Source organism: Podarcis gaigeae, assembly GCF_964106915.1.
Source record: "Podarcis gaigeae genome assembly, chromosome: 14".
Taxonomy (NCBI): domain Eukaryota; kingdom Metazoa; phylum Chordata; class Lepidosauria; order Squamata; family Lacertidae; genus Podarcis; species Podarcis gaigeae.
The window spans coordinates 54172623-54199048 of record NC_139690.1 but is presented as its reverse complement, the minus strand read 5'-3'; the positions used below and the strand labels follow the sequence as shown (position 1 = coordinate 54199048).

At 47.1% G+C, this 26426-nt stretch overlaps 1 protein-coding gene across 2 annotated transcripts; it reads right to left on the bottom strand.

The window, feature by feature from the left end:
- Positions 1-24040, bottom strand: LOC310832028 (vomeronasal type-2 receptor 116-like). 2 transcript variants are annotated; one of them, XM_083713358.1, is made up of 5 exons: positions 23928-24040; positions 13270-13561; positions 4376-4603; positions 2888-3014; positions 1-1207 (listed from the first exon to the last, which is right to left on the bottom strand). In XM_083713358.1, the coding sequence occupies exons 1-5, from the start codon at positions 23939-23941 to the stop codon at positions 315-317; spliced, it is 1554 nt and encodes a 517-aa protein (XP_083569484.1). In that variant the 5' UTR covers positions 23942-24040; the 3' UTR covers positions 1-314. The 2 variants fall into 2 exon arrangements, with proteins under 2 accessions (XP_083569484.1, XP_083569483.1); XM_083713357.1 differs by lacking the exon at positions 23928-24040 and adding an exon at positions 14675-15323.
- Between the last annotated feature and the right edge of the window lie 2386 nt (positions 24041-26426).

Below are 26426 nucleotides of genomic sequence, written 5' to 3'. Positions count from 1 at the left end.
ACTTGGATGAAGGAATCAAAGGGATGCTCATCAAATTTGCAGATGACACCAAGCTGGGAGGGGTAGCTAATGCCGCAGAGGACAGAATCAGAATTCAAAATAACCTGAACAGATTGGAGAACTCAGCACAAGCTAACAGGATGAATTTCAATATTGACAAATGCCAGGTTCTGCATTTAGACAGGAAGAATCAGATGCACAAATATAGGATGGGGAACAATTGGCTTACTAGCACTACATGCAAAAAGGATCTAGGGGTCTTGGTGGACCACAAGATTCACATGAAGCAGCAAAAATTCATAAGCTTAAATTCTTTACTTTTCTCTCCTTGTCAAATGTTCCTTGTTGTTCAGCTCAGGTCTTAAGATAATGATGTAGCATTTGGGGAAAAAAATGCAACCCAGCAATCCAGCACTGGAGCATAAGATGGAGAAGATCTCCACAGCTACCATGTATTTGGTGCTCAGGTACGTTGGAATAAAGGACAGCCACACACTGCAAAACACCAACATGCTGAAACTGATGAACTTGGCTTCATTGAAACTGTCAGGCAACTTCCTGGCAAAGTAAGCCACCGTGAAACTGGCAATGCCCAGGACCATGTATCCCAGGACACAGTAAAACATGGAGGCTGATCCCTCATTACATTGCACGATGATTTCCTCTTTCAGTGATTTCATGTCCTTATCTGGGAACGGAGGAGAAGTAATCAGCCAAATTATGCAAATGTTTGCTTGAATAAATAAACCAGAAAGGACAATGGAATTGGCCAGTCCTTTCCCCACCCATTGTCTCATTCTGGATCCTGGTTTTGTGGCCATGAATGCCAGGACCACCGTGATGGTTTTTGCCAAAACAGAGGAAAGGGACAGAGAGAAGATCATGCCAAAAGCCGTTTGTCGGAGAAGGCAGGTTGCCTTTCCAGGCTGTCCAATGAAGAGGAAGGAGCAGAGGAAGCAAAGCAGGAGGGAAATGAGGAGAACGTAGGTGAGGGTCCGGTTGTTGGCTTTGACTATGGGAGTGTCCCTGTGCTTCATGAAGATCCCAAGTACTGAGGTTGCAATCAAAGAGAAAGAAACAACCAAGATGGCCAGAGTGATTCCTAGAGGTTCCTTATAAGAGAGGTAGCTGGACACCTTGGGAATGCACTGATTTTGGTCACTATTTGGGTACTCCTCTTCCAGACATTTGACACAGGCAGCCATGTCTGAAAAGAAGAAAGCGCTATTAAAACATTTCAAGACTTAACTGAATTTGAATACCGTAAAATGGTCACATGTAGGACAGAGACGAAATTATTCAGATCTGAATACATCCATGAATGTTCCAGACCAGATTTGACAAGACATTGCCTAAGATTTTCCCCATCTGATATAGGAAGAATAAAATTCCCATAAGCAGAAATAGAAGCAGTAACACAATCGCAAAAAAGAGGAAGTTTTCTTGTTGTTTCTATTCAAAAGCTACTTCGTCCCCAGCAGGGGATGGTCCTGCAAAATTTATATTAATAGTTGCTCCCAGACTTTGAAGGTTCCTTCCTAGAGAAGTTAGAATGGCTCCCTCCTAGTCCCTCTGCCGGGGGGGGGGGGGGAGTGAATACTTTTCTATCCTTACAAGCCTTTGGGAAATAACAGGTGTTTTTTGTTTTTGTTTTTTTAACAAATTGCTTTTAATAGTGCTGTGCTGTTTTGTTTTTATTATCTGTATTTTAAAGCTATGGTTTTCCCAGTAGTGATGTATGGAAGTGAAAGCTGGACCATAAAGAAGGCTGATCGCCGAAGAATGGATGCTTTTGAATTATGGTGCTGGAGGAGACTCTTGAGAGTCCCATGGACTGCAAGAAGATCAAACCTCTCCATTCTGAAGGAAATCAGTCCTGAGTGCTCACTGGAAGGACAGATCCTGAAGCTGAGGCTCCAAGACTTTGGCCACCTCATGAGAAGAGAAGACTCCCTGGAAAAGACCCTGATGTTCTGAAAGATGGAGGGCACAAGGTGAAGGGGACGACAGAGGCTGAGATGGTTGGATAGTGTTCTTGAAGCTACCAGCATGAGTTTGACCAAACTGCGGGAGGCAGTGGAAGACAGACGTGCCTGGCGTGCTCTGGTCCATGGGGTCACGAAGAGTCGGACACGACTAAACGACTAAACAACAACATTTTAATAGAATTGCAGTTCAATTATTTGCAATGATTTTTTAAAATATGATTTTAGCTCTTTGCATTTTATCTATCTTGTTTTCATTTGTGTAAACTGCCTTTAGTCCCGATCTGGGGGTGGGGGGAGGATATTAATAATAAATAATTAAAATAATAAATCAAAGGAAAACAGAAAGAGCCTGTTTGCTCCTCCAAATGGCTAAAATTTAAATATATAAATATAATAGCCTCATGAATTTACGAAGAATTTGAAGGGTTCCCTTCTGTATTTCATAATAGCTGCCATGGTTCCTGATGTTCTGATTCCAAAGGTTGTGGATGAAACTAAAATATGCATTTGTCTCATGCGACTTTGGCCTGATCCATGAACATGGCATGGTCACCCCTCCTTCGCAGTCCATTAGTCTAAGGAATTTTTGTAATGCCTACCCATACAGGTTAGCAGTTACAATTCTGATTTCATGGCCCTATCCATTGAAGTGCTTGGGAGAATTAAGAATTCCCCATTGTAGAAAAGGAACATCTCAGAGGCAGTCCATCATTCTGTTTAGCTGTGTCACCAACAACAGTTTGCAGAAATTGGCAGCTAAAGACATCTAACTCCCCATGCTGCATAAGAAGTTTTGTTTTCTCATTCTGCACACCAAAGTGTTTTAAAAGCAGACGCCCAACAAGGCTAGATTATTTTTTCCTGCCCATTTCCCCAGTTACTTTACACTATTCTGTTACCCATCTGGTGAGAGATCATCCCTTCAGGACATGGAGTACAATCATAGCAACAAAATTTCTCCCCTTCCTTCTTTTTCCTGCTGTAGCCAGGATAGCAGTAGTCATTGCACACAGAAAGGGGCACCACCTGTCCAAAACATAAAACTGAGATCAACATCACTTGCCAACATACCTGGAAGAAGACTCAAGAGACTCCATCATGGTGGAAATGTCTATATTAGATATAAGGGCTGGCAATCCAATAAGCAAGTTATTTAAGTATAGGCAGGTGTTTTGAAGTACCATCTAGGAGCGAAGCCCCTTCCAGCCCTAGGCATGTAACAGACACATTCTGCCACACAAGAATCATCTTCCTTCTTGCTAAGAGTCGTACATCTGTGAAAACATACACACACAGCCCCCACTATTCAGCATTCACAATCCAGGACTAGGGAGTAGCCCCAAGGGACCCCCAAACGCTGCGAAAGGTGACTCTAGAGTAGCCCTAAACAAATATTGCCTCTGGATGCCTATCAGTTAAGCACTTAAATTGCCTACCTGAATGTCAAAACAAAAAAGTAAATACACAAAAAGCCAATCAAAGTCCCTTAAAGTGTAGAGCAGGCAAAAGGGAGGGATCCCAATGGCCAATGGCAGCATCTCTTGGCAATTCCCACTCTGCCCCCATAAAGGGAGACCAGTAAGCAAAACCCACCCTGGAGAGAGAGGCTGGATGGGCACTGGAAATGCTCAGGAGAAGATCGAGAGGACAGAGCTGCCCACCAAGATCCCCAGACACACACACACAACCTCTGGGGAGAGACCAGCTGGCGTCTTCTCACAAGAATGGGGTGTATTTGTGGGTGGGGGGCAAATTTGCCCCACTAGGAGCAGAGGAGCATTTTTTATTTTTCTCATGACCAAAATTTCTAACTTTTTTATTAAAGTTTATTCAGAAAGAAAGCAGAATTTGTTTTTGCTTTTTGCTTTGTTTTCAATAATCAGTTCATGAAATAGCAGGTATTTTGAGCAGCCTCAGTTCAGGAGTGGTCTCCTAAGCATTGCTATTGGTCACAAAAGAAAATATTCAATTTTTGGAGAAAAATTGACCAGGACTGCTCAGATGAATTTGTTGCATTGTTTACTGAGGCTTGTTCTGGGAATGTGATATATATTGCATGAGGCTGGGTTATAGTCTGGTCTTTTTATCAGCCAGAACTCACAAGAACTCAGTTCTGGCACTGCCCAGGTGGGCCCCGTTGCCCTTCAAAGAGAACAGGGATGGCGTTCAAGGTGAGTTCCAGTGCCACTTTTTCTAGAAAATAGCACTGGTTGTAGTACCTACTCACTGCCCACAGCTGGTTTACCAAGAAGGAAAGAAACTGTAGTTTAAAAATGCAATGCTACTCAGAATAATTCAGCACCTGAAGGCAATAAGAAACCTAGATGCTAAAAATGGAACGATTACTGGTTATTTCATACATTCCAGCATCTGCAGCTTCATCTCACCTGGTTAAAACTTCTATGCCACTCAATTTGCTCATCATTAATTGTTAACACTTTGCCTGAAGGATCCCGAGGAGCCAATCTTCCAACTTTTACTCTAATGAAAGAGCCATTGGGGAAGGTGACCCAGTTTGTTACATCAAAATCTGCAATCAGTTCTCCATTTTCATCAAAAGCCACACTCTCGCCAACGCTGTTGTTGAACAAGATGCTCCCTATATAGTTATGCAGCTTGAGTGAATGAGAAAAGGAAACACAATGGGAATAAAAGGTTAAAAGCTCTGCAATGAAATGGGCAAATGTCTAGCTTCCCTAAATCTGGATTGTTCCTGATCAAGGTTGTATCTGGAGCCATCTTCTGAGGCTTCTTCTCCCACCCTGACCCCTCCACACCCACTGGAACAGTAAGGAACGGAGTATGGAAAACCCTCCCCATGTTCCATGGCTGATCATGAGTTTGTACTATATTACCACAGTCATAATGAGTAACCACAATGTAGGGCTAGGAAGAAGCAGTGATTCAACCAAAGAACTGTGAAACCGTCACAGTAATTTGAGGAGAAATGGCCCTGTGAAGTTTTCTTAAAAATAAATAAAATAAAGCATCATTGAGGTGTTGTTGTTGTTTTTGCAAGACATTATCTGAAGAAAGTTAAGAGATGAAATCCGAGCATAAAACAATGCTTTCATATTACGTCAGATTTAGCAACAGAGTTACATTTGATGGCACACTGTGACTTGATATTATTAGGTATATTGGTTCTTAGTACTGCCATTTCTATGGAGAGATATTTTAATTGTCCTGTCCATTTAGTCCAGTGTTCTGCTTCCCACAATGGCACCTGGGTGCATCACAAAACCCATGAGCATGTTTTGAGGTCAATAAACTTTTTCTGATTTTTGTCTCTGCACCTTCAGGATATCCAGAAATCCCAAAATGTTTGGTGCCACTCTGTGATGGACCCAGAAGACCATGCTTTGCTCACAGATAGGTATTCCCCATCCATCTCCACTGCCTGTATCCACTCCTCTTGGATTTTCAGGGCAGAAGCTAGAGAAGCTGCCAGGCTCTGGAATGAAGACATGCCAAGCTGCCCAGAGTCAAGCCACAAGGAACTTTGCCACAACAGTCCAGGATTTATATTTTGCCATCCTGATGGCAAAATACAGAGTGTTTATAAAGTCCTTGTGCAACTTTAAATGTTAGTAGAGTGGCAGGGTGTGCCATGTTTCTGAAAGAAGGTGCTACTATGATGTTGGTTGTTTAGTTTCAGTAATTATGTATTTAGAAATATAATATCCCAAGGTTCTTCCAAAAATGGAAATAAGCAAAGTCAGATTCAAGATTAAAGTTTTTCTAATGATTAGGCAAGATCAAGAAAGTTTAAGGATATACTCAAGTGTCAGGGTTTCAGGGACAGAGAGCGAGGGGGAGGGGTCCCAGGGCGACGAGGAAGAGGACGACGACGACCCGAGGTTGTCAGTGAGTCCGTCAAGTGAATCTGAGGATTCCCAAAAGGGAGCCCCCCTGGTCAGGCCAAGGGGCAGTAGAGAGGGAGGCAGTCAGAAGCAGGAGAACGAAGGGGGAATCCCCAGTGGGGGCTGGAGATCGGGACCGGCCTCTCCGTCGGAACGGAGTGAAGGGGGTGGAGTTGCCAGTGTGTCAGAAAGAGCAGAACAGGGAGCAGAGAGGGGAAGGAGTTCGGAGCAAAACGTCCTGCCGGAAGGGGAGGAGTGTAGTACCGAGAGTAGCGTAACGGTCGAAAGGAAGGTCAGAGGCAACGTACGCGCGCCAAGTTCAAATGTGGAGGCGCGCGGAAATGAGCAGAGCCCTGAGGAGGAGCCTGGTCCCAAAGCACGAAGGAGGGGGGAGCAGGCGGCAGAAGACTCAGCCTCGGGGGAGTCCCGGAGGGAGGGAGCACAGGGGGGCAGGAAGACCCTGCGGAAAAGGAAAGAGAGGAAAAGGTGGAGCAGTACAAGCCTCTTAAGCTGGTGCAGGGGCAGGACTGACTCAGAGGGGACTTCTAACATCTAAGGGTAACAGATGCTGAGCCACGGAGCTTGGATGTAACGACAACAATGTTCTTCAATAAAACCTTTTGTATATAACTTGGACTGGATTTTGGTCTCTTGTGAGCTGGGACCTCGGGTGGCTTTGACAGTAAGTCCCCTCCCAAAGAACGCAAATTTTTTTTTTGCAAAGCTCACAAACGGTGACAGCCATGAGTGCGGAGGATCAGCTGACAGCACTGCGAACTACAGTTTCCGAACTCACCGCTGCAGTCCTTGCGTCTCAGAAGAAGCATGACGAAATGGAGAAGCGCTGCCAGGACCTGCAAACAAGGTGGGAGCGTGCAAACAGGGAAGGGTTCCCAGGGTCTAGATCAGAGGGCATTGGACTTGGAAGGCGGGGGGGCAGCCTAGTCACCCACTTCGATGGGAACCTGAAGCACTACCCCAGTTTCAGAGCAGATGTTTTGTATGCATTGCACTTGCTTCGTCATGACTTTAAAGATGAGGAGGAGAAAGTGGGGTTTATTGTTTCTCACTTGCATGGGCCGGCCAGAGACTGGTTGCGCAATTTGTGGCGTGAAGATGGCCCTGCCCGCCGCGATTCTGATGAATTCATTAAAGCGATGGATGCCTGCTTCCAGTCAACCGTAGATTTGGATCTTGCACGCAGGGAGATATTTGGACTGCGGCAAGGCGAAGCCACTGTGCGTCAGTACCATTCCAGATTTTTTGCTTTACTGACTGCGTTACGCTGGGAGAAAGACTGCACACCTGTGAGGGATTTGTTCTGGGTCTCAGCGGTCCCATAAAGGACGAACTTGCCAGGGGAGACAGACCTCAGACCCTGGAGGAGGTGGTGCAAAGGGCTCTAGCGATTGGGATACGTCACGAGGGACGTCCTTGGCACAATGAGGAAGAACGTCAGGTGCGTCCACCAGCGAGGACGTCTTCTTTCATCCCCAGGGAGTTCAGTCAGTCACATCCCTCGCCGCTGGGGAGGCAGGGGGAGGAGCCGATGGAACTTGGTGGTGCTAAGGCTCAAGCAACAGCCAGAGCCCCAGCTTCCGGTGCAGTAAAGGCGAAGCCTCCTAGAGGGACCAGGAAGTGTTACATCTGCGACAGTGCACTGCACATGGCGAAAGAGTGCCCCCAGAGGCTCCAGAAACACACTGCAGCTTTAGCGACGGTAGCTGCAGAAGTGATCCAGGAAGAGGAACCTCAGGGAAACGACAATGCCTGGCTGGAAGCAGAATTGCTGGGGCTCAGCCAGGCGAATCTGTAGAACAGTCCCCAGCGTCTTTGCAACCCACAGACCCTTTACCACCCAAGCCAGCGGTGCAGCTCACTGCAACACTTCAGTTGCCAAATGGGACCACCCTAGAAGTGCCCCTCACGATCGATTCTGGGAGCAACGCCGATTTCGTGGGGATGCAATTCGTCAAGCAGCATCGCATAGCGCTTCTGCCCGCCACAACGCCTCTGAACGTAGTCACGGTGGATGGCAGGAAATTGCTAGGAGGGCAAGTTGTGCAACAGACACCTCTCATGGTGATGCGGATTGGAGATCACCGAGAAGTCATTAGCTTCAATGTCACCCACCTGTCTGACACTCCTATAGTATTGGGCATGAGTTGGCTGGAGAGACACAGTCCTGCTGTAGCGTGGTACCAACGCCAGATCACCTTTTGTTCATCGTACTGTGCTCAAAATTGCATCCAGTCCTGCCAGGAGGAGGGGGCTGAGCAGCAGCTGCGACTTGGCATGGTGCAGGCAGTACCTAGCAAGTACGAAGGGTTCCTGGAGGTTTTCTGCGAGAAGGAAGCTGACCAGTTGCCGCCCCACAGACCTTATGATTGTGCCATCGATCTGGTGCCGGGGGCACAGTTGCCGACTGCAAAGCTGTATTCCATGTCTGAGGACGAAATGCAAGAGCTCAGGGAGTTCATAGAGCACAATTTGAAGCGTGGATTCATCCGGGAATCGAAAGCAGTGGGGGGCAGTCCTGTGTTCTTTGTGAAGAAGAAGGACACGCCCCAAAAGAGACTCATTGTGGACTATAGAACCATAAACAGTATGACCAAACCCAAGGCCTTCCCCATGCCTAAGATTGATGATCTCCTAGCAACCGTGAGGAAGGGGAAGATCTTCACCAAATTGGATCTGCGTGGAGCGTATAACCTCATACGCATCCGGGAGGGCGATGAGTGGAAAACGGCCATGTTCACGCCTCTGGGCACGTATGAATACAGAGTTATGCCGTTTGGTCTCCAAAATGGATCTCACGTCTTCCAAGCCTTTATGCATCACGTGCTAGCGGGAGTCCTCTACAAGAAATGTGTGTGTTTCCTCGACGACATCCTGATCTTTTCGGAGACGGAAGAGGCCCACGAGAGGGACGTAAAGGAAGTCCTGCAAAGACTACGGGAGAACAGGCTCTACGCCAAGTTAGAGAAGTGCCAGTTTGATGTGACGGAGGTGGATTTCCTGGGCTACAAGCTGTCCGACAAGGGGCTGGCCATGGACAGCGTCAAGGTCCGCGCGGTGTTGGACTGGAAGAGCTCACGCAATCGGAAGGAAGTCCAGAGATTCGTCGGCTTCGCCAACTTCTACCGCAAATTCATCAGAGGTTTTGCAAAGGAGACGGCAGCGATCACGGACACTCTGAGTTCCAAGAAGAAGAGGTTCGTGTGGACGGAACAGGCGGAGCGCTCTTTTCGGAAGCTTAAAAGCCTTTTCGCCTCCGAGGAGCAGCTGCTGCACTTGAATCCAGGCAGGCCCATGCGAGTAGAGACCGACGCGTCAGACAGGGCGGTTGGAGCCGTGCTCCTGCAAGAAGATCCACATGGGAACTGGAGACCCGGTGCCTTTTACTCCCGAAAGCTCAGCAAGGCGGAGCAAAACTACACCATATGGGACAGAGAGCTGTTGGCCATTCACGCAGCGTTCAAAGCGTGGCGACACTTCCTCATAGGAGCCAAGCACACAGTACAGGTCCGCACGGATCACAAGAACCTAGAGTATTGGCGCACGGCGAAGCTCCAAAGCCAGAGACACATGCGCTGGGCGGAATTCTTCGCGGATTTCGACTTTCGGATAGAGTACATCCCCGGAGATTCCAACGTTATAGCCGATGCGCTATCCAGGAAACCGCAATATCTCGATGAAGCGACACCAGTAGCAGCCAGGCACATTTTCGCACCGCAGGCGTGGTCGTGCGCTGCCATCACAGTAGATCTGGACGCGGTGCGACGCGCGTTGCAAGTGGATCAGTTCGCACAGTCCAAAATGGAGGAGTTGCGCAGAGGTGTGCAGAGTGGCGAAGATTTCCAACTACGCGACGGGCTGCTAACTCGCAAAGGTGCCCTCTACGTGCCAAGCGACGAGCTTCGCGCAAAGGTTCTGCAGCAGTTGCACGACGCCCCCAGTGCTGGCCACTTCGGCAAGGAGAAGACAATAGAACTGGTGGCAAGGGACTTTTGGTGGCCTCGGATGCGTGGAGAGGTAGCGGATTACGTCGCCAGGTGTGACACTTGTCAAAGGTCCAAGCCAGTACACCAGAAGCCAGCGGGGCTGTTGGAACCGCTGGAAACGCCACAGCAACCGTGGGAGAGGGTAGCCCTGGACTTCGTTACTGACCTGCCCAGCTCCAGAGGGAAGACGGCGGTACTGGTGGTTGTGGACCTGTTCACCAAGATGGCGCACTTCATTCCGTGCGCAAAGGTGGCGACGGCGGAACAGACTGCCAAACTCTTCATTGATCACGTGTTCAAGGTGCATGGGCTGCCGCAGTCCATCCTGTCCGACAGGGGGCGCCAGTTTGTTTCCAATTTTTGGCAGAAGCTTTTAGGTATCCTGAACGTCAAGATCAACCTTACGTCGGCGAGACACCCACAGACCAACGGCCAAGCTGAGAGGGTCAACGCGATCATGCAGCAGTACCTGAGATGTTACGCCAATCAGCGACCCACAGCTTGGGTGGACTACCTACCGATGGCAGAGTTTGCCTATAACAACACGAAGCACGCATCCACGGGGGTGACGCCATTCTTCGCGAACAACGGTCGTCATCCCAGAACCTTCCCGGGGTTCGGGGCACCGAGAGAGGGGGTGCCGCAAGAAGTCGACCAGTTTGCAGCGGAGCTGCAGGAGGTGCACGAAGAGTTGCGGAGACATTTGGAGCTGGCCAAGCAAGCATATAAGGTGCAGGCAGACAAAAACAGGAGAGCAGGGGAGGAGATCCAGGTGGGGGACTGGGTGTGGTTAGCCGCCCAAGCGATGCCAGCCAAGTCGTTGGCCAAGAAGAAGCTAGGGCACAGGCAGTTAGGGCCGTACCAGGTGGAGGCTAAGATCAACCCTGTAGCCTTTCGACTAGCCCTCCCCGAAGGTTCCAGAGTGCATCCGGTATTTCATAGGTCGGTGCTCACCCCCTACAAGGCACCGCACAGGTTTCAGGAGTCTGAAACAGTCCCGCAACTACACACTAAGTCACAGGAGAGGGAGAGGGCGCCTAGGGCCGAACCACTCAACGAGGTCACAGAAATCCTGGACTCGAGATGGGGGGAAGAGGGGGTAGAATACTTTCTAGCCACAGAGGGCACTCCAGCCAGTGCCAACGGTTGGGTGCCGGGCTACGCTTTAGACGAACCTCTTCTAAAAGACGAGTTCCATGCCCTTTTCCCGCATAGACCCATGCCAGCCGAGTACTTTGATGACTGGCTCTTTACGCCCACACTCTCAGACAGTACTTTCCGGGGTTTTTCTTCAGCCGAGGAGAGAACGCCAGAATCTAGCCCGCCCAGGGGATCGTGCTCAGGGGTGGACACAGAACCCTCTTATTGGTGGGACGAGCAACCAGAGGAGGACTGGCGCAGGAAATGGCTGACGGGACCTTGGCCGGCAGCACCAGACGAGGTACCAATGGAAGAGGGAGAAGAGAACACTTTGGGTCAAGAACCCGAATTCGAACACTCATACACCGAACTGCAAGCAGAGGATATGGAGGTACACAACCTGTATCCTGCATCCACCTCCGAAGAGCTGCAGCTCCTACAACCTGCACCCGATGGGCGGGAGGGGGGAAGGGGGGGCTTCGAGGGGGGGATGGATGTTAGGGTTTCAGGGACAGAGAGCGAGGGGGAGGGGTCCCAGGGCGACGAGGAAGAGGACGACGACGACCCGAGGTTGTCAGTGAGTCCGTCAAGTGAATCCGAGGATTCCCAAAAGGGAGCCCCCCTGGTCAGGCCAAGGGGCAGTAGAGAGGGGGGCAGTCAGAAGCAGGGGAACGAAGGGGGAATCCCCAGTGGGGGCTGGAGATCGGGACCGGCCTCTCCGTCGGAACGGAGTGAAGGGGGTGGAGTTGCCAGTGTGTCAGAAAGAGCAGAACAGGGAGCAGAGAGGGGAAGGAGTTCGGAGCAAAACGTCCTGCCGGAAGGGGAGGAGTGTAGTACCGAGAGTAGCGTAACGGTCGAAAGGAAGGTCAGAGGCAACGTACGCGCGCCAAGTTCAAATGTGGAGGCGCACGGAAATGAGCAGAGCCCTGAGGAGGAGCCTGGTCCCAAAGCACGAAGGAGGGGGGAGCAGGCGGCAGAAGACTCAGCCTCGGGGGAGTCCCGGAGGGAGGGAGCACAGGGGGGCAGGAAGACCCTGCAGAAAAGGAAAGAGAGGAAAAGGTGGAGCAGTACAAGCCTCTTAAGCTGGTGCAGGGGCGGGACTGACTCAGAGGGGACTTCTAACATCTAAGGGTAACAGATGCTGAGCCACGGAGCTTGGATGTAACGACAACAATGTTCTTCAATAAAACCTTTTGTATATAACTTGGACTGGATTTTGGTCTCTTGTGAGCTGGGACCTCGGGTGGCTCTGACATCAAGTATATTTTATGCCATGCTTGAAAGTTTTGAAAAATAGACTTTTGCTTTCAATGTGCAATTACCTGCCATGGCTGCAAACTTTGAAATGTCAGCCTCCCTCCTTCCACTGAACGACTAGGCTTGGGACTGGATTCATGTAGGACATGCAAAGCATGTGCCAGAGCATAAGCAGCATTGTAGACATTGTAGCTGTGGCCAAACATGCTCATTTCAAAAAAAGTACTAGGAAGACTCTCCAACTTCTCTTGGCCAGTGCAGGCTTTCTTTCCCTCCACATTCTGATCAGATTTTTTTAATGAGCAGCTGAATGACTGCTCCCAGAAATTCTGAATGAAACCATCTCCTTTTGCCCAAGAAGGTTCCATGATCTCAAGAAGACTTTGGAATCCAAGTGGCTCCCTTGAGCGAACCGTGATGGATAGGGCACCGTGGAAGCTTTCAATATCCCAAAGCCTTTGCATAGATATTGCACAGAAATCCCATTGGGATGTAACAATCCAGACTTTTCCCACAGGTGGCAATTCATACAATGTTGCAAAAAACAGCAACATTCTCAAAACTGGCATGGATGGATCCTCTCCATATACAAAACATGCACTGACCTTTCTATCTTGAAGAATTGAGTATTTTTCAAGTTGTGCTAATACCATGTTCATCAGCTCTTCCATAAATGTCCTCTTTGCTGTTCTTAGTATGAAGGCATAGCAGATGCCATTCTGATCAAGCAATGGAACCACTGTGTGCAAAAACCTGTCCCCATTGTCATCATCCACAGCAAAGAGCCCAATCCATGTCCATTTGAAATGGTGAAGGAGCCGGACTACCCCAATGTACTGGTGGGCTTCCTTTGGGACCATCTGATACAAGGAAGAAAACAATGTTTTGTCATCCTGCACTGGGGTAAATGATCCATATGTGAGCTGAAAGGAAGGAGGGTGTGTTGTATGAATTAAAAGAATGTAAAGATATGAGCCATTGTTGGAAAATGCCCATAAATCAATGAATATGTCTCACCTGTGGAATCTTGTAGGTGGCAAAAATGCTAGCCATGTTGGCAGAGGTTTCAGTAGCAAGTCCACCAATGACAGCTATCAGTTTACTCTGAGTATCACACTTGTAGTTGGGAACAAACCTGTGTTGTGTGGAAAGGAGGCTCAGGCTGGCTTTGTATGTCTTCCTTGCCACATAGTAGCTGTTGAGGATGTGGAAGCCCAAAGAGATGTTGGGTAGGATTTGGGGATTCTCATTGATCTCTTTGACAGCCAGCAGCAAAGCCAAGATGTGCTGGTAGTTCTTAGGAACGGACCTGGAATGAGAGTTACTGTCTGTTTCATGAGGCGAAGGAAAGGGCATTTCTTGCTTTCATCGTTACACCTCTGGCTACTCTCATGGTTGAGCTGGAACTTTAAAAAGTCTGAAAATGCTGGGCTATAGAATACAGTTATTGCAGGATATAATCTATTAGCAGGTCCTTTTAGATGGAATATATAAGGAAGATTTCTTAAAACAGTTTTTCCTCTGTATGAAAAGATTCTGAGTGAAGAGCCATTGCCTGCTACATTACGGGGAACTAATACAGTATATCTAGACCAGGGGTGGCTAACCTGCATCATGGTGCCAGGATCTAGCCCAGCATACTGTGGGATGTTGTCTGAAAGACAAAGGCATATCTTGATTTCAGCATCACACCACCAACTACTTTCATGATTGAGCTGAAGTTTAAAACATTATGAGGACATGAAGATAAGGGTTAGATAGGGGAAGCATTAACAAAATATGGAAATAAGTGTCAGAAAATGGTTGTAGCTCCATGGTAGGGAATATGCTCTGCAACGTAGAATTTGCTTTCCATATCAGGCCAGCATTTCTGCCTCCATTCTGTGTGACTGGACCTGCACTTAGTCAGGGAACATTGCTGGGGTGAAAACTATAAAATAATAGCTGAGAGTAGCTGAGATTCCTGCCTTGCAGGGAGGTTGGGCTAGATGACCATTGGGTCCCTTCCAGCTGTAAGATTCTATGATTCTCATACGTTACAGTATTGTACAATATAATCTTATGAAATGAATCATTTCTTTTTTAAAAAACACCCATATGGACTGATGTGAACGGAAGAGATAGCTGAAGCTAAAGACAAGAGTCAACTAATGGTTGGCTGGTGCCTCAAAGACTCACTAAGGTCACGATTCACTGTTGTCTTGTTCTAGAGATGTCCCATAAGTTCCATTCACGTCCATCGGCCTTGGGCATGAAATATTCTCATAACGTAAATAAGAGGCAGGCAGAATAATTGTTCAGCACTCGTAACTGCTGGAATACAGCTTTCCTCACACTGAAAAGTGAATCTTACTAATGAAGCATCAAACCACATCATAGTCTAAGGTAACAGAAGACATGGGGGGAATAAAGGGTTCCTTACACAGGTTCACCAATGGACATCTGCGTGGGCACTTCTGTGAATGAGGGACTGTCTTGAAAAAGGAAGACCTGAGAAACAATCTCTCCGATGATGAAATCACCCGGCTGATAATATTTGTGAGGTATAGGCAGAGGATTGTCATATATACTGCAATTAATAGAATGCACCTTGCCCACACTATAAGGGAGCATCACAAGAAGCAGCACTATTGCTGCTGTGATCCTGGTTAGGAAATGTGTCCTCAGGACGGAGACGACCACACTTTGCATTCTCCACTTGATGCATTCTCTGGAAGCATGAGTTTCGTTGCAGGCTTTCATGAATGGCGGAGGACTCAGCATATACAGATTGAAAGTCTGGTCTCCACACCTAGGACCCTTTCAAATGGGCAAAAATGTTCCAATCCCCGACTTGCAAAATATGGAAGTAGCAGAAGAATGACCAGTATGAAAAGTATTACAAAACACTAGTCCAAAATAACATGGGGGGCACTAAGGTGTACGTGCCTGGATTGGAGATGTGTTATTTAAGACTAAGAAACTCCAAACTGAATGGTTAGCTGCAGAAAAAGAAGGAATGGGGCACATAATTACTCACTGTGCAGTCTTTCTGTTTTAGATCATAGCAGAATCAGCTGACCAAAGCACACCTTAACATACAAGGAGGCAAAAGACAGAACACTTTGTAACCCCAGCACCATTTATGAACAACATGCGGAGTTTATAGTATTTCCACATGCTGTTATTGTTGATCTTGTTAGTGGACTCTGGAAATCTACTGAGATTCAGGAAGGAAAGCAGTAATTTTGACAATGATTTGTGAGATAATCACATCCTCAGTGGACTGGTAACTTTTGAGGTGTCACAATAAGGCGACAGAGGAACCAGAGACCAAATTGCAAACATGCGCTGGATTATGGAGAAAGCTAGAGAGTTCCAGAAAGACATCTACTTCTGCTTCATTGACTATGCAAAAGCCTTTGACTGTGTTGACCACAGCAAACTATGGCAAGTTCTTAAAGAAATGGGAGTGCCTGATCACCTCATCTGTCTCCTGAGAAATCTCTATGTGGGACAAGAAGCTACAGTTAGAACTGGATATGGAACAACTGATTGGTTCAAAATTGGGATAGGCCTACAACAAGGCTGTATATTGTCTCCCTGTTTATTTAACTTACTGTATATGCAGAATTCAGCATGCAAAAAGCTGAGCTGGATGAATCCCAAACCGGAATTAAGATTGCTGGAAGAAATATCAACAACCTCAGATATGCAAAAGACTCAACCTTGATGGCAGAAAGTGATGAGGAATTAAAGAACCTTTTAATGAGAGTGAAAGAGGAGAGGGCAAAATATGGTCTGAAGCTCAACATAAACCCCCCCCCCCCAAGATCATGGCCACTGGTCCCATCACCTTCTGGAAAATAGAAGGGGAAGAAATGGAGGCAGTGAGAGATTTTACTTTCTTGGGCTACATGATCACTGCAGATGGTGACAGTAGTCTCAAAATTAAAAGATGCCTGCTTCTTGGGAGAAAAGCAATGACAAACCTAGACAGCATCTTAAAAAGGAGAGACATCACCTGGCCGACAAAGGTCTATATAGTTAAAGCTATGGTTTTCCCAGTACTGATGTATGGAAATGAGAACTGGACCATAAAGAAGGCTGATAGCTGAAGAATTGATGCTTTTGAATTCTGGTGCTGGAGGAGATTCTTGAGAGTCCCATGGACTGCAAGAAGATCAAACCTTTCCATTCTGAGGGAAATCAGCCCTGAGTGCTCACTGGAAGGACAGATCATAAAGTTGAGGCTCCAAGACTTTGGCCACCTCATGAGAAGAGAAGACTCCCTGGAAAAGACCCTGATGTTGGGAAAGATGGAGGGCACAAGGAGAAGGGGATGACAGAGGACAAGATGACTGGCAGTGTTCTCAAAGCGACTAACATGAGTTTGACAAAAGTGTGGGAGGCAGTGGAAGACAGGAGGGCCTGGCGTGCTCTGCTCCATGGGGTCACGAAGAGGCCGACACAACTAAACAACAACAAATAATGCAACAAAGCAGTTTATATGCCCATTAACAAAAACAACAACCCTACAAGTGTTATTTTCTCCTTTGAACAGGAAGAGACATGCCCTCGTAGATGCAGGTTACCTCTGGCCAAGGAAAGAGAGGAATCAGTCACAGACAAAATCATGTACAGTGGTACCTCGGGTTACAGACGCTTGAGGTTACAGACTCCGCTAACCCAGAAATAGTACCTGCAGTTAAGAACTTTGTGTGAGGATGAGAACAGAAATTGTGCGGTGGCAGCAGGAGGCCCCATTAGCTAAAGTGGTACCTCAGGTTTATTTTTTTAAAATATAATTTTTATTAACAGGCCAATCAAATCACATTATTTCCAAATCACATTAGTTCCAAATTATACAGCCAGATTTTTAAATTTTGTTGGGGGTGCCCATACTCCAAGCTCCGAACGGGGGTCCAAACATCACTTATATTGCTGCTTTTATTAGACAGTTCTATCCAGTTCTGTCCAGATAGTCTCTTTATTACTTTCTTCATCTTCTTGTTGTTATCATATATTCCTTTCTTTGTGATCTCTGATAATCTTCACAAGCGGGTTGGAAACAAACATTCTCTGTGTGGGTTTTTACACTCTCCAAGAATCATATCACATAGGGACAGACACCATTCCACACCTCCGTAAAAAAATTATCCTCGGTCTGTCCATTAATTTTCCCAGGCTTGCCAAGTATATCCGAGGACTCTACCAGATTTAGATCACATTCCATTCGTCATTCACATTCTGATGATCCTGGTCCTCCTCCCCCCGTCTTTCTTAGACAAGCCTGTCTTAGTGAGACGCCATTTTAAAACTGCGTCATAAAACTCTCCTCCGTTCTCCGGTGTTTATCAATCCTCTCTTTGATCAACAATTCACTCCACACAGCTCTTAAATTCCTGCTTGTGATTAATAAAATGCAACGATTCTTCTTTCTTTGGGGTGGAGGGTTATTTATACTCACATAAGGCAAAAATAATAAAAGTTTTTTCCTCCACCCCCCTTCGTTTCACTTCAAACGTACTAGTCTCTTAATGGTGATTCATCACTTGATTTATTTGTCCCGTCCGTCACTCCGGTCACAGAGATCCATTAATCAGCAGTCTTATTTCCGAACCTTGCTTGTTGTATGTGCTTATCTTCTTTTCAATTATATATTTCCAATTATATTTTCGAGCTAAAGCGAACCAGCACGCGCTAATTGGAGACAGCGTCAGGAAGAGCCGACTTCACCGAGGGCTAGTGCCAATTGACCGGCACCCCCTTCTTTCGAATCCGGGGGTGCATTATGGACACCGCTGGCAAGGCAGTCCCCCCATCTCCTTGGGGGGGGGGTCGGGAAGACTGCATACTTCCCATAGCAGCCTCTTAATTACCTTGTGTGGGTCGGCCATCTTCCAATGCGCCACCTGGTGGCCCCCTGTGGTACCTCAGGTTTAGAACAGTTTCAGCTTAAGAATGGACCTCCAGAATGAATTAAGTTCTTAACCCGAGTTACCACTGTATATTTCATATACAAATATGGTCCTGGTGAGACATGACTTAGTTACATCAGAACTGATCTGTTGCAATACAGGCTGTGTGGGCTGCCAGTTAATTATGTTTGGAAAGTTAACTGGTATGATGATATTACAGAGGCTAGAATGTTGAATAGAACCAGAAATTGAGGTTAGGTGACTCAGTCCTTGCAACAGTTTCCCTAACTTGGGAAGTGGTTTAGAATCACTAAAACTACTTAATATTGAGTGTGGTCAGTCTTCAAGCAGACTGATACATCAATGTGAGCTTCTTCCATCTAGTATGGTGAAACCAGCATTAAAACGGATGATCTCCTTGTACTCCACATTCACTACTATCCCTTGGGAGGTTAGATTGCATTACATAGAGCATACTCCAATTTCCAGGTGGCCATACAAAATAAAATCCAGCATTTAAAAAATAACATGCCAGTGGAAAGTTAGTCTAGAATTGTGCCCTTGATTTGTGAATTTATCTATGGATTGCGTGGCAACTCCCCTCCCCCCTAGTGAAATGAAGACACTGGACACTTTATTTAAGGTTAATGGGCATAAAAGGCCACAACTTTATTGATTACAGGAATTGAAAGGTATTGGCCTTAGGCATTGGCTCCTATCGACTACCTGGCATGGTGGCCGGGAAGGGTTAACCACAGCCGGGGGAGTCCTGCTGAAGTACGCCAACTAGGATCCCCCGGGTGTCACCTCTTGGGGGCGTGCCTTAGGCCCTCGCCTCCCTAGGTTTTGGACAGGGCAACGCACCCCGGAGTTCTTTCCGGACTACGCTTTTTCTTGGGCGGAGGTGATGGCGCTTCCTCCCCTTCATTTGCATAACAATTACCCCTGCCAATGCCTAACCACCAATACCGCGAAAGTTGTGACATTTGCTACAAGGTAGGCGAAAAAACCAAATGGCTGGAAATTTGCCAAAATGGAAAAATTCCTACCAGGCCCCTTGCAGCGACCAACCAAAGTCCATAGTAAGGTCAAGGCTAGCTAAACCTAAGGGTGGGTGGGTTGGGAAAACCGTAGCAGCTGGATGGGGAAAAGAGGGCGGTCCCCGGGCACGCTGGCCTTAAATGTGCTAAGGCCACACCTCCCCGACCCGCTGATTGGCTGGCCGGGTTGGAGGCGCGCCTGAGGATTCCCTTGCGTAGCCCCACGTGCGAGGGAGGGGTGGGCCCCCAACCCCACCTCCTCCCCAGCTCGGAAGTGGCTTTGTCCCCCATCCAGTGGGTGATGAGCATAAAACAGTCTATATGGAGTTTGAAATGTTATAAACCAAAACTTCATTTTACCACTTTGGCCTGCTAACCCTGTCATGGTCTGTTATAATTTGTTTCCCTCCGAATTATTTTATTAATTATTACAAATCAAATCAAATCAAATTAATTTAATACAATTTCTTAAGATCAGGTTTCCCACTCCGGTTCCAAACGTATGATCATCATCATTTCCTCACATTGCCACATCGTTTCTTACTTAGGTCCAGTTGACACCCTTCACTTGCTGTTAAACCATTCTTCCAGCTGGCCACTTTTTTTCACCTTGCAAACAGCACCTCCATTACATCTTATAAAAAAGCAATCCCTTTCACGTATGTCTAGTCCTTCATATACATTGTGGTTCCAGACCTTGTGTGCGGGGAGAGTTAATGACTATCTTCCACTGTTCAAATATTTGCAGTGTTTATATGGGTGGTATAATGTTTACCAATCAGCGTACGAGCTGCAGCCATAAGTAACTCACAGAATGCATATGCAAACACCATTAAAATTCTGCTCTGGAGTTCTTCCTCAGCACACAGTTAAAACAAACTCTTTTCTCAAATTCAGCCTCTTTGCCACATCTGGTTGGCAGCTGTTCATCCCCCCCGCATTCAACAGCAGTCCAGGGGAGGTCCCACCCATCTGCCAATCATCTGACATCTTAAAGATGCCGCATGGTTGCCAAATGGGCTCTCCAGCCCACCGATTAATGCTGGCCCAGGATGGTGGGGGAACATATTGCCAAAGCAGGATTAAACTCCCCCCCCACACACACACATTGGCCAACGTGCACTTCCATCCTCCATTCTGTGGGGTTAGGGTACATCAGCCAATTTTCCACAGGGACTCACTGGCACCTCAATTCTAAGGGAGCTGTCCAGGGTTAGGTGCTGAAATTTCCCCAAGAACAGCACTTTCTCATACTCTGAACTTAGGGCACATGAGCTACTTGGCCGTCACTGCACCACCCAAATGAGAAGCACCATCAACTTCATCATTATTTGGAACAGGGATAGAAGGGCGACAGGGTGTGTTCTGCATCCTCACTGCAGCTTTTCAACCCCCCCCCCTCTATTCCCAGCCACTCTATCCAATGCAAGAGTCTGCAACCCAAAGGGAAAACTCAGCCCTCCACGTACTCAGAATAAGGAGGGATTGAACTCCTTCACATCAGCTGTGGCACGGTGTGTGTGTGTGTGTGTGTGTGTGTGTGTGTGTGTGTCCCACTTTCTGCAGGAAGAGCCAGCCAGTTCCCAGGTGGGACTCGCTGGCATACCCAAACCAAGCAGGATTGAAAGTTTCACCTTGCTTTCTGCAGGATTTGGCCATGCCATCCAGTTCTTAGCAGGAATAGCGGGCATGACATAATCAAGTACAATTGAGCTCCCTGCAAGTCAGTCAATGTTGGGGTGTTAAGGAGTGGTCCCCCCTCCACCTCTAATCCAGTTTATGACAATTCACCCCCTGTCTGCTCCAACTGAGCCTGACAGTCCAAGATGAACCTTGACAGTTCTGAAACTGTCCAGCCAGAAACACTCAGGATTGTATGCTAGTAGGTCTGCTTAGACCCACTGAAAAGAATGCTCATTTTTGGGACTGGGTCTACTCTGAGTATAACTAGCACTGGATACAGCATATGAATGAGAGTTTCAAGGACCAGATAGAGTCCAGTTCAGTCCCTGGGGCTGCTTCCCCAGCCTTGGCCTAATGCATTAAAGCAACAGAACCCCACATTTTATAGAAGATGATTTTTTTGCACATACATAAAGCACTTTTGTCACTGTAGAAATGGCCTAGCTGGATTAGAAGAGACCATGATCTAGGTTGGCAATCCTTCATAAAAGGATTTTCTGATCTACATTAAATCAAAGTTCCTTTCTGCCTTGGCAAGTGCCCTAGTGTCAAACTGTCTAACTGAATGCTGCTCCTGCCACCTGGAGCACCCTCTCCAAGGGGCATCTCCCCAGAGCAAAAGCCATGTCAAGACCCTGTAATTAGAGATAATTGATGGAGAGCCCGCATTGTCATCACATATGCCGTGTGCAGTTGCAATTAGGAGCGATTGTCACAGATCCAGTGATCATAATTGTACTTGACATTCAGTATTGCAACTAGTTAGTTTATTTTAAACTTTGCTGTGCAATTTTCTGTCCTGCATTGTAAACAGCGTTTAGTTTTACATGGTATTAACGGCAACCTGTGTTTATCTGGACACGGTACTTTCCACCTTGTGCCAAATCCCAAAGGGGCAACTCCCCAAAGCACAAGGCAAGGCAAGGCTGTGATTGTCAGGGAGCCAGCAGAAAGCGCAATTAAAGCCGGCAGCCAGCTTTCTAATTATGAAATAAACTTCAGCAAGCAGCTGATAATCAAGTTCTTACAGAGAAAGAAGCCTGCTCTTCTCTCCCTGGGATGCATCTGCTGTCTCTGACATGTCATATCAACATCTCACTGGGGCCAGAAGCACCCAGGCAGAGCTGATCAACACACACAAAAAGTTTCTCACTCAGCCAGGCAAATATCCTATGTGTATTCCACCACACTGAAATGCTTAAAATTTGAACACTAAATTTGGACTTGTCCATTAATGTGGGGCTGTCTCTGACAAGTATTTGGAAACCGCATCTAGCCTGGGATGCTGTGGTTGGGCTGTGGATCAGGGCCAGTTTCCTGGAGAAGGGGACTCCACTGCTCAAACGATCTCATTGGCTGCCAGTACATTTGCAGGCACAATTCAAAGTACCCATAATGATACTTAATGTTCTAAGCAGCATAGGACCAGGATTTTGGAAAGACCATCTCCTTCTAAATCAACCTAGTTGCACAATCACCTGCCCCACTTTTACTACCATGATTGCAAGGTGGTTTTAAAAGGTTAATCTTCCATATTAGGTGATCTTGAGTACACATAAAATCTCACTCTTTTAGCTATGACATCATCACTGAACATCTGTGTTCCTTGAAAGGCAGCTCTTCAGCATAAAGTACAGATTTACACACCATCACCAAGTAGGGTTGCCATCTTTTTACCTGTGTGCCATGTTCTCTGCTTTTCGAGAATCTTCAAATATTGCAGGTGACAATGTTTGTGAAAAACATCACCTGCTGATTTATACAGAGCACACAACTCTGAATGTCACAGGAGCATGTTAGTACTCTCCTGGGTTAATTGTGGGATGTATAATCTAGGTCTGTGCATGGATTCTGGTCAAATCTCATATTCCAGACAAAATGGAGCCAATGTGTTGAGCCGGGATTTGGCCTGAGTGTGTTGAGGCAGCCCTGTATTGTGCCCACCCAGAGAGATCTAGGGCTGCCCTGAGGTTGGCAGGTAGGTGGCAAGGAGGGAGTGAAGACACAGGCAGGCAGCCTGACCCTGGTTTCTTTCCCCCTCCCGACTGCAGGTTTAACTAATTAAAGACTGAGCAAGTCCCCTGACTTAGTTTGGGGCCCAGATGCAGGTTGGTCTTGGGTTGGGTAGGGTAGGGGCCACTCTCAAGTGCTGGATTGGGACTTAGATCAGGACAGCGACTAATTCTGAGATATGGCACACAATGTGGACTGTTGTTTTGCTGAACTGCTGCAAGTGATTACTTGCATAGCATAACCCTCTGAGTTCACTCGGAGCCCTGTAATCATCACAAATTCCTAGGTTTAATTATCAATATTGCCAAATCCCAAGTGGATTTTTTTCCCAGGTCATAAACACAATTAATAATACGATCAGGAAAAAAAATATATATAATGAAACTGTGCCACTCAAAGTTAGTGAAAAACTTCTTTTTTAATAAACAACAACTACTGCTGGTGGTGGTCATGTCAAATATGTCATCAAAATGGAAGCACCTCTGTAGGAATCTGCCTGGAAGCATCCCAAACTTTGTTACTAAACTGGAACTGCAAAAACAAAACTGCCCATAAACCTTATTCCACACCCAGTAAGTGTGGGACACCTTTGCCTGGCAGTGCTGCGACCATAGATTGCAGTAAAATGCTGGGCAAGGCTTTGCCCTATATCTTGTCCATGTGATGGGCTGATGGGATAAAAGCTGTCCCATGAGCCCTTGGAAAGGGGTGGGGAAAGTGGGATCATGTCTTCATCCTCCACCAGGCAGCAGCGGAGCAGCGCACATACCATGCACCCAGGGGCGGGGTGACCCATCCATGGGGCCAATTGTGGTGTGGCAATGATCCGCCAGGGAGATGACACCCAGGGTGGCCTGCCCTCACTACACCCTCCTTCCTATGCCCCTGCCACCAGATGCTGCTGCTGTGCCATTAGACTCTGGCACTGATGGAAGTTCAAGTTCCTAAGAGGAGGAAGCCATGAAGAAGAATTTGAGCTTTTGGCAGACACTATCTCAAGATTATCAGGGAATGCTTGGCATAGGAGTTTGGAGCTTACCTCAGCCCTGGCATTCATACTGGCCTTTGTTTGGCACCCTGAGGGAGAGTGACTACGCTGCCACTTCAAAACTGATGCTTCCGATGCAGCCTTATGCCTCCGTGATGTCAGCTGTACAGATTCACAGAATCATATAATTAAGAGTTGGAAGGGGCCTCATTGGCCATCTGGTCCAACCCCCTGCAATGCCGGAATATGACGCAGAGTTATCAGGGTTCCTAAATGTTCAGAGACTGATCAGTGGGGCAGGGCCACTAGCATCTTGCTCTGACTCTGTCCTGTTGTGGCCCATGTCCTCTCTGGGACATGCGTGGGTTTTTGAACTTGCAGCCCACTGTTGGCAGCCAGCTCTTCAATCACCAGAATGGATCAGGGTTAACCAGGTTTCAGGTGGCTGGGGTACTTGGAGTAGCCCTGGGGCCTTGGGGCAGCCCCCTAAGGAGTATGGGACTCACTCTTTTTGAATTGGCGCTGCTACTTCTGCTGCTTCCTGGGGGCTTATTGATGAGCAGATAGTGGCCATGGTCCATTGGCAATTGGGCGCATTCCAAAGCTAGGTCCTACCCTCCCTGGGGCACCATGCTGCCAGTAATTCCACTTCTTTTTCAGGCTATAAACAGGTGTGGATCATTAGGCACAGTGTAGTGTACTGGGCAGAACGACACACAGGGTTGAAGCTGTGGTCTCACCAGCTCTGCATCCAGCTCTTTGGGCTAAGTTGCTAGTCACTCAGCTTAGCAAGTTCTATCTGTATACATGGAAGACTACTGACTTAGAGTTGGCCATTTATAAAGATGTTGTTCGATTGTCTGACAGCCACATGAAAGTGAGCGTCACATGGTCATATTGGTTGCAACAATGCCTTTGGAGGGGACCTTGGACCTCGCAGAAGGTGGATATGGGACAATGGGGACTCACCAAGGCAGTGGCATGCGTTGTAATGGCACAGGGGGCCTGGTAATCTGTCACCCCCTGATCAAGTTGGGCTTGCAGACTCGTTTCACCTGGCTGGAGTTCACCTGTTAGAAAGTGACATTTGTTGGAAGATTTTTGTTCAGGCCTTTTGGATTGGTTGTGGGGGCAGGTTGGCGAGAGTCGGACCACAGTAGGTCCTCCCTTGTGGCAGAATTGGCAATGGATCAACATAGTATGGGGGGATCAATATAGTATAGGGTGATCTATAAGGGGCTTGGGGGGGGGTTGACCACAGCACTCCCAAACTTGGGTTGGGGTATCCGCCTGGTTGGAATCTGCACCCTGGTTGCCCAGTGAGACCTTGTTTGCTTGGCTTGAACCGTGGGAAGGTTCAACACTGGCTGACTCCCATGGAACAGGTTTGGGGTGGTCCAAACCCGACGGATCCATTCCATCAACATGACGTTTGTGGAATGAGGGCCTGATCCTAGGACTCAATGCCATGCCAACCCTTAACCTGCCTGCTGCTGTCAATCAAGATTTGGCCTGATTCTATCCCATCACAGTTGTACAGTATGGTTATTTTGCTGCTCTCATGGGTCTCATGTATACATCTGTGGTATTTCACTATATATTTCTATTAGTTTCTCCTCATCTAATGGATCAGATTTATGCATCTGAACAAAATGAATATTTCAATGACATAATATTAATACATTCACCTCATTATGCCCAGGATAATAAATATTCAAAGAAATCTGGAAGCTAATGTATCATTTCATTTTTTCAGACATGGACCATTGCTTCAAATGCCCAGATCAATTTTCAAACAAGGATTGAGTTCAATGCATTCCCAAGAACCCAATTTTCTCTCATTCTCAGAACCTATGGGGATCACTTGATATTTTTTGGCTCTGCCTTTTTCTCCGAGTTTGGCTTTGGTGCTGGAGTCTTCCCTAAGCACTGGAATGCTCCCATTGTCAAAGCCAGAATTTGGACCTCACCTACATTCTGCTCTTCCTCCCTGATGCTCTGCTTTCTCTGCTCCTTGCTGTTCCTTGGCTGGCCTTACATAGTAACCTACTAAACAGGACAAACTGCAGTTGGAATAACCCTCTTGGTGGTGGTTTCATGGATACGAGCAATAACGATAATGGTGGTTGTGGCTTTCATGGCCACCAAACCAGGATCCAGGATGAGGAAATGGGTGGGGGAAAGACTGACCAACTCTATTTTTCTTGGTTGCTCAGTCATTCTTTGTGCTATATGGCTCTTTATTGCTCCTCCACTTCCAAGCTTTGCCATGCGCACTTGAGCAGAAGAAATAATAGTGGAATGCAACGAATGGTGTCTTATAATGATTTATTGGGTCTAGGGGGCTTGGGACTTCTGACCATTGCCAGATCTATTGAGGCTTTCCTTACCAGGAATATTTAGCCCCAACATATTATAAAACCACAGTAAAACATTAAACATTAAAAACTAATGATAATAATAAGGAGTTGTCAGGCAGTTTCAATGAAGCTCTGCTCTTCACTCTGGTCACAGCCTTGGTCCTTGGCGTCTTCTCTAAGAACGGGGACA